We start from the raw sequence: 9,490 nt of genomic DNA on the forward strand, positions 1-9,490 counted from the left end.
CTTTATCTTTGAACTGCAGACCTGCTTTGCTCTAGCCATGGCAGAGAAGCTTCTGACCTGGGACAAACACTAGAACAGTACAACCAAGTTAAGTTAAGAGATAAGGATTGTATCGCCGGGGAGAACATACCAATTCAGCAGCCTATCACAAACTCTCACAAAGCAGAACAGAAGTTCCAGTATAATACAAGTCATTTAAAATAGTCGTATGACAACCTAGCTATTAATGCATACAGTGATCTAACATAACTGACCATTTCTCACCCCATTTCTCCCTGTTAATGAAGCTCAGCCATTCAGAAAATATTAGAGGAGTGTAGGCCTAGTGTATGCCAAGGCTTTTTTATGTTGCTGGGACTGGTAATATGTTAATATTCTTCAATAATAGCCTATATGTGGGAAATATAAATTCCAAAGAAAGTTTTCAGAGCAATATCACTTTCTCTCAAATTCAAAGGAGATTATTAGCACAACTGTTAGTGTTTGTGTACAGTGTTGCCAAAGCTAGTGTTAAAGATAATACAGTAGCATCACAATCTCTCTCTCTCTCTCTCTCTCTCTCTCACGCACACACAAACACACACACACACACACACACACCTTCATACACACACACATGCTTATTGCATATCGCTTACTGTAGCAAAAGGAATCACAACTCACAACAGCACAAATGTTTCCATAGCAACACCTTTGTTGCACCACCAGTTCTATCACACAACTACACATCATTCAACTGAACCCAAGAAAAACAGCAATGCTGGAAAAAAAAAAAAACTGGTTTAGCTGGCTGATTATCTAGAATTGACCGGCTAAAGGTATGTATTTATTGTCATGTTTTCTCTTGATTTTTGGTAAACAACCAAAGGCCATTCAAAACCATTAATCCAGCACATGTTTTTAGGTTGTTTTTCAACTGGGAAGATAAGGAAGTATACTACAGTAAAAGTTGTATCCCTGCTTTGTCATCATTATTATTATTATTATTTAGATAACCCTGTTACATTCTGTAGGCCAATCAATCATAAAGTGTTGGCATCAGTTTGTAAATATATTTCTATAATCTCTGCATCATTAGACATAATGATGTTTGTTTAATAAATTAAACAAAGTTTATAACACACTCCTGTGCATCTGTGATATCTTCTGGCAGGTGCGGTAGATCTTAGGGAGGGAGGTCCTGAAAACTGGGTACTTCTAGTACAGAGTTCCGAAGTTACTGATTGAACAAGGGAACTGCACAATCCCTCCTCCCCATCCTCCTCCTCATCCTCCACAATCAAATCATTTTGAAAAAACAAACAAAAGCAACAAGGAAATGGTTGGCGTAAGCCTACTCCCTCACACACTCTTCCCACCATGACACCTATAAAGCCACCTGCCTCCATCAGAAAGTGTGAGAACAAGAGAGCACACCCTCTACTCCACCACCAGCTGCACTGACCACAACCCTCTGCAGGTGACCAAGAGCGCATCAGAGGCATCTCCACTGAAATCCACTCCAAGCCACCGAGAGGTTGACCTTGAGCCGGACCTGGAGCACAGCTCAGGATGGCCGACAGTGAAGATGCCAAGAGCGGTGATGAGCGTCCCAAATGGGATAACAAGGTCCAGTACCTGTTGACCTGCGTCGGCTTTGCTGTGGGTCTGGGTAATGTGTGGAGATTCCCATACCTCTGTCAGGTCTATGGTGGAGGTGAGCCAGCTTTAACAAGACACCTAATTAATAATATTTATGAGGGATGATTAAAAGTTTGCTTCACTAAAACTGAAAAAAAAAATGCTTAAATAACAGTGAACGTATCAAATACAGTGATAGAAAACATAGACACTGGGTAGTAGCGTCCTCCTATGATTAATGAATAAGCTCTAATCAATGAGAAGTTACTTTTTACTTTTAGTGAACCTTGAATGATTGTTGGACATTTACACAGCCACCTGACCTCAAAATCAAGAAAGTAATATAAGAATAGACGTGCCTAACACCACTTTTTTTCTTTGGTTAAAAAGATACAAGTTTACAAGTTGCTGAATGTTACAGGATTACATCAATAGTAGCAAACATTTTCACTTACTGGTATTTTCTAAGTTAAGAAGAAGAATTCTGTAATTCTTCTGAACTAAATCAAACTAACCTGTGCCCCATTCCCCAGGTGCGTTCCTCATTCCCTACCTGATAGCGCTGGTGTTTGAGGGTCTTCCCCTCCTCTACCTGGAGTTGGCCATCGGCCAGCGTCTACGCCTGGGCAGCATCGGAGTGTGGAACTCCATCTCCCCTTACCTGGGAGGAGTAGGTGAGTGTTATAATCATTCACCTGACCAAATACAAGAGCCTCAAGCAAATATCATTGATAGCATTGATAAAATAGCATTGATGCTGTAATGCTATAACAACAATGACTAATGTATAAATAAGGTAACAACAAACTTTCTGTTTAATGAGGTCAGTGTCAAACATCCTGTGTTTGCCTAGAGGTTTATCAAGTACACTGACTTAACTGAACTTCATGTGCTTAGTGTGAACGTCAGGTTTTAAAGATTTGAGATTTTTTGTCTGGAATGCTCTGATGAGACAGGTCTAAATCTGAGTCACAGATTAAGAAACAAGTTCAAAGTGTTGTCAACTGTGTGTCCAGGTGTGGCTTCTATGATTGTGTCCTTCCTGGTGGCTGTGTACTACAACACCATTCTGGCCTGGGTCCTCTGGTACTTCTTCCACTCCTTCCAGAACCCTCTGCCCTGGAGTCAATGCCCGCTCAACGACGACCTCACAGGTACCAAATTGTGCACCACAATAAAAAGTTGTTAAGGACTCTGAGTGCTCCGGTCTGACCGGTCATCTCTGGGTTAGGCTTTTTGAAGTAGCCCAGCCAGCTTTTCAGGTACCAAAGCAACTTTATCCATTTTTTGGGGAAAATGTTCGATGTTTGAATGGCATTCCGTGCACTTAAAAGTCCATGTGCCTTTTTAACTTTAGGTTTCATTTACACATCAAACCACTCGCTTTTTTTACAAAGTAAAAAGTAGCTGAATTGCGCAACACTTTGAACGTTCTGTCTCATTAAAACATTGCTGACTTACATGAGTTGTTCTCGCCGGCTTTACAGTCTGTACTGTCTAGTCTAGCAGTCCTTCCGTCCTCTGACAGAGCAAACCCACTCATGTCTGATGTCAGCACTGCTGCACCTGAACATGTCTGCTACAGTATGTGTGTGTGTGTCTGCTGTGTGCAGGGTCTTCTGTGTCTGTGCCCCTGTTTGTATGTTTTTGTTTGTGTTTGTATGGTGTAGCATCTTGCATTTTTAACTGTACAATGTCCTTTGTGTTTTCAATGTCTGTCTAAATATCATGTAAAACATCCATAACCTACAGTACAGTGTCCTTGATTGACTTGAAAGGCACTTAATAAAATAAAATGTATTATTTTTATTATTATTATTGTTATTGTTAGGCTACGTGCAGGAGTGTGTGGACAGTACTCCCGTCAACTACTTCTGGTACCGGCAGACACTGAACATAACACCCAACATTGAGACCAACGGGTCCTTCCAATGGTGGCTCGTTGTGTGCCTGGCCACAGCCTGGTGCATCGTCTACATCTGCTTCATCAGGGGGATTGAAACCATCGGCAAGGCAAGCGCTGTTTTACAGTATACCAGCAGCTCGTCCTATCAGCTTTGCGTGTCTTCGTTTTGCTTTGCATATTCTCCGCATATTCTCTCTGCTACCATTTTTTTCTTCTATAATTTCTACCACCACTGAATACTGTGATGGTGAATAAGAGCATCATTATAAGATCATCATCATTATGACTTTATAATTACTGCCAATAACAATAACTAAAGGAGCTTAACGTGTCCAACATGATATAAGTAAAGAATGACATAAAAATATAAATATAAATGTGATGCAATCTGGGAAACCCTTCACATGGTGCAATTTTACCAACTTATGATCCTGATGCCATCCTAGCAACATGCAAGATTTTGGGAGGATGGTATGCAGGATTTTGTAAAGGGACAGTGCCAGGATGGTTGCCAAGATGGTATCAGAATATTAAGTTGGTGACATTTCACCAGAGAGGGTTGCAACACTAAAGCTAAAATCAAGGACTTTTGAGTGCATCATTTAAAGAGTTTTCCTAGATCGCATCACAAATATAGGAATGTAAAAATAATGATGTAACCCTCTTCATGTTAAACATTACTTTGTTGTATACAGTAATTCTAATGGCTAACTATGTTTATACATTAATCTGGCCTAGGCAGTGTATGTGACGGCCACATTCCCATACCTCGTGCTGACCATCTTCCTGGTCCGTGCCTTGACACTTCCTGGAGCGACAGATGGCCTCATCTACCTCTTCACACCTGATGTGAGTGCTTCACTCACACAGTGTTCTTTCAAGCTCTTTTTTGCTGTAGAGAGAAAAGAGGAGTTTAGGACAGCATGTCAAAGATATAATTCCTCTATGGCCAACAACAGACCGTAAACTTCACTATTATTGATGTATTAATTATTCATCTGTAATTTCCTCTAATTCCATTTCCGATCATGACTATAGAGAGGCTGTAAGCCAGTACGCACAGTAACACACATACACTGGTCTCTAACACCCATACACACCCTGGTCTCACACACACACACACACACACACACACACACACACACACACACACACACACACACACACACACACACACACACACACACACACACACACACACACACACACACACACACACACACACACACACACACACACACACACACTCTCTCTCTCACACACACACACACAGGTTCCTAACATACACACTCTGGTTTTCTTATCCTCAGTGGAACCTGCTGCTGAATCCCCGAGTGTGGCTGGATGCTGCAACTCAGATCTTCTTCTCCCTGTCTCTGGCCTTTGGTGGCCTCATAGCCTTCTCCAGCTACAACCCACAGAAGTAAGTAAACACACCATTTCTAACCCACCACTGTAAACAAACCACCTTCTAATACAAATTCAGACAGAGCTTAGCCCAGGTATTATGATACCAACATTACATTGTATCTTTCAGAAATAACTGTGAGAGAGATGCTGTTCTGGTAGGATGTATTAACAGTGCCACTTCACTGTATGCCTCCATCTCAATATTCGCCATACTGGGCTTCAAGGCAACCACAAACTACAACACCTGTGTGCAGGGGTACGTAAAGAATATCTCCAAAACATTAAGAAATATGGCTGTGTTATAATGCCCTGCATTAAGAATAGACATGGGCCCCAGCCGTGGCGCAACTGGCTGGGGCACCTGCACCGCACGCCGGCGACCCGGGTTCGATTCCCGCCCCGTGGTCCTTTCCGGATCCCACCCCAGCTCTCTCTCCCACTTGCTTCCTGTCATCCTCTCTACTGTCCTGTCCAATTAAAGGCATAAAAAAAAAAGCCCAAAAAATAACCTTTAAAAAAAAGAATAGACATGGAGCATCACACTGACAAAGGAAGTCAAGTTACAAGAGAAGTAAACCGTTTTGAGATTTGATATTTTTATTTCCAAACAGCAACATCATGGCACTCACCAACACCTTTGATGTTGCTGATCAGAACATAACCGTTGACAACTACGACAGCTGGCTGGACAAGCTAAACCAAACAGATCCTGCTAAAGTCTCCAACTTGAACCTGACTGAATGTGACCTCCAGACATTCCTGGATGAGGTATGAAAGGTCAATCTTTACTATCCTCCATTTTAGTCCATAGAAAGAGATGAAAAAAACCCATAAGACCCTGGTAATGATACAGTAACTAGCCTGGATGCCAGCTGAACTTGTCAGGCCGGGCTTTATACATTGATGGACAGATTAAGAACAGTGCCTCGTCTATCACGTCATCTGAGCACACTTATATTAGGTTAATTTTGTTTGCAACAGAAACACTGTGGCTACGAATGCATATTATTTCCATGGATTTTGTCTTTTCATCTACACAAAAATTGAGGTTTTATCACTGATTTTCACACGACTATTTCTGAAAACGTAGGCCAAAGTGAATGTGGGAAAACTTCAGTTTCACTTCCATCAAGGGAAAACAGTGTGTTTGCGTGACATGTTGTTCCCTCGTTTGTTTGAATCCCTTTAATCTCTGATGGGCCTGTTTGCTCGTTGGGTTTGCGACGCCCTTCCCCAGCTGTTCATAGCATATTTGTAGCATCGGTGTGAACAGAATTATTTTTTTAAAACATTTAAAAGGAGTGTAAATGTTTTGACTTTGTCTAGCTGTCTTTTTCGCTATCATGTTGTACTCAATATTGACAGCACAATAACTTGCAAAAAAGTTCAAAAAAAAAAAATCAGAAGCTAAGCTAATACAAGCTATTTCGTTGCTCTGATTGGTTGGGTCTATCCAATGAGTGCAGAGGCATCCCCTCCCCCCTGTATCGGTTGAAACACACCTCATTATTACATCCCAATGGCGCAGTATCAGACTCATATTCTGACTAGAATTTTGAGTCTGACAATGTCAGTCTAAATCATAACAACAATGGCTTGTATTTCCCCATACTGTACCTACCCAGAGTGCATCAGGAACAGGCCTGGCCTTCATCATCTTCACTGAGGCCGTGATTTCGATGCCGGGCTCTCAGGTGTGGGCTGTGCTCTTCTTCGTCATGTTGTTCAGCTTGGGGCTCTCGTCCATGTTTGGGAATATGGAGGGGGTCCTTGCCCCTCTGCACGACCTCAAGGTGGTGCCCAAGTGGATGCCTAAAGAACTCTTCACAGGTATGTGAGCCCACTGTGGGAAACACAAGTTAAACGTGTCAAAATGTAAATATCTACCACATTATTTCTAATACAAAATATAGCATATTTTTACAAAAAGTAAATAGCCTATTTATACCTAAATACCTAAATAGTTGTACAATACATATGATTTCAACACATACACATTATAATGTGTGTATGTGTTTGTAGACTGTGGCCTCATATGCCCTTTCAACTTTGAGTATATCGAGCATATCAATTGGAGCATTGAAATGATTCAAGTCTACAGGATAGGCCATTATATTGAGAAATAATCAAAAAATAAACCTCACTACTCTCTTGCTCTGAATGATCTGGGGATTTGTCTCTCTGCCAGCCATTGTTGCTCTGGTGTCGTGCCTGGTGGGTCTGGTCTTCACCATGGGCTCAGGGAACTACTGGCTGGAGATCTTCAACAACTATGTGGGCTCCGTGTCCCTGCTCATCATCGCCTTCTTTGAGCTCGTTGGTGTCATCTTCGTTCATGGAATGGGACGGTACGCACAGGCCCTTTCCACCGAGAGACGTGAAACAATGGCAATCTACATTGCACATAAAATTAAATTGTCAGTTGCATGCAAAACGTATAAACATTTCATAAACTGCAGTAAAAAGTTTAATTGGACCTAATTGCTCTACAGGTTCAGTGATGACATTGAGTTTATGACGGGGCGGCGTCCCAACCTGTTCTGGAAGGCGTGTTGGATGTGCATCAGCCCACTGCTGATGCTGGTCGTCTTTGTAGCCTACATCATAGTTCAGGTCCAAACAACACCCACCTATCCAGCCTGGAACCCAGACTATGTAAGTGCACCTCAATATTTACATCTATTTGGTTGATTTACAGGCTTTTATCTATAGGCACTCATACAATCCAACCTGGAGGCCAACCCAATGACATTCAATCAAAGGACATTTCACATTTCATATTCTGCAGTGTAAAGTTAGCCTAAAGACAAAGAGGACAATTCCCATGGACTAAAACTATGCTGCGATACAATGCAAAGATAACCATTAACATACCACTTTCTTCATAACTAACTATATGGATGTTAGCATGCTGTAATATCCTGCAATCAATGTGGGCAAACCTCAAATAAAAGCATAACTGACATTTTAGAACCCTGGAAATTGGGACAGATGACTGCGTTGTTGTAAAGTTAAGCTAAAACATATTCACATACCTGCCGTATTTTTTGGCAAAATAACCATTTCAAATGTTATAGTATTTATAAAAAATGCCGTGTTTAATTATTCATACCCTAACAATCACTGGTAAACAAACCCTTTAATTCTCATCACAGTAATCAGAATGGCTGTTATAATCTAGAGCACGCCGTCTTACTGTCTTTTGACGTGTAATTTTCTTTTTTATATATAATTATATTTATGTATTTATTTATATATATATATATATTTTTTTTTTTTTGCACTCCAGTACAGTTTTTAAATCAACATAATTCATGTTCATAGCTTACCAGTGGCACTTATTTATATTACAGACACACCAACACACTCATACACCAATACATACAGACAGTATAATACAGTACATCCACACATTTTACTAACAGACAGCCCACACACAATCATACCCTGACACACACACAGAGTTCTTCATCCATATCTGTCCTATTCCATCTCTGTCCCTCTACCCATTGTTTTATAAGGAATCATAAATGTCCTGCCATACTTTACAAAATTGCACATCTTTTGAATGAAAAGTACTTTAAATACAACATTGGCAGGGTATGAATAAAGTTTTGTTTAACTGTATATTTTTCTTCATGTGCTTGTTTAGGTTGACTTCCCTCAGACTGAGGTCCAGCCGTACCCCACGTGGGTATTTGTGATCTGTGTTGTCCTGGTAGCCATTCCAGTGGTGCCTATCCCTATAGTGGCCTTATACAGACTACTCAAACAGAAGCTGTGCATTCCCAGGAAATTAGACTCTAACAAATCGTCAAATCCATATGCCAACAAGGGCTTCAACATGGATTCATAGGCGGCAATGGGGACATACGTGATGATAATGAGAACAACATTTGATACTGACACTGTTTCAAAGAAGAGCTGTGCTCTAGTTTACTGTACTTTCTGTGACTGGGAAAAAACTTAATAATAAATAATTTAATAATACTTAAACTTAACAATAAATGTTTATATTTAAATGTCTACGTTTTTTTTTAAAGCTTTTCCTGATGCCTGTTGAATACTATTTCAGTGAAGAGAACTGTGCACTAGTTGTCCGTACTTTTTGCATTTAGGAAAACCTTTGGATAACTTGAAGACAATAAATGTTTATACTCAATGTTTTAGCTTTTCCTGATGTAAATAAATAATTCACAACTGCCACAGAGATCTCACAGCAGAAGATACTTGGTGAACACACTGGCAAAATCATCTTCTGTGTAACTGCAGTAATTCTACCTCAATATACTTATATGTGAAGAAATGTGAAGTGTTCAACAATGTGAAAATACATTGTTGGACACATTTTAATTTATAAACATGAATATTTGGTCCACCAGGGTCATGGTTATATGGACTATATGGGCTTTGCCTGAAATGGCCTTCAGACCATGTTTGCATTTTAAATCATTTTTTTACAATTGCTAAATGATGGCAGTGCCGTGGTGCTTAAATATCAGGTGTAGTAGATATCCATTCATCTAAAATACGTCTTAGAAACATCTTAAAACT

The 9,490-nt window shown here is 40.4% G+C and overlaps 1 protein-coding gene across 1 annotated transcript; it reads left to right on the forward strand.

Annotated features, from left to right (window-relative positions):
- Nucleotides 1–1,165: 1,165 nt before the first annotated feature.
- LOC134072294 (sodium-dependent neutral amino acid transporter B(0)AT3-like) lies at nt 1,166–8,894 on the forward strand. The gene is made up of 12 exons (XM_062528900.1): nt 1,166–1,696; nt 2,154–2,294; nt 2,637–2,774; nt 3,452–3,633; nt 4,265–4,375; nt 4,837–4,949; nt 5,064–5,192; nt 5,548–5,704; nt 6,562–6,766; nt 7,125–7,284; nt 7,429–7,591; nt 8,589–8,894. Exons 1-12 carry the CDS (start codon nt 1,552–1,554, stop codon nt 8,790–8,792), a joined length of 1,848 nt encoding a protein of 615 aa, XP_062384884.1. The 5' UTR covers nt 1,166–1,551; the 3' UTR covers nt 8,793–8,894.
- The last annotated feature ends 596 nt before the right edge of the window (nt 8,895–9,490 follow it).

This window comes from Sardina pilchardus, chromosome 24 (assembly GCF_963854185.1).
Source record: "Sardina pilchardus chromosome 24, fSarPil1.1, whole genome shotgun sequence".
Taxonomy (NCBI): Eukaryota; Metazoa; Chordata; class Actinopteri; order Clupeiformes; family Clupeidae; genus Sardina; species Sardina pilchardus.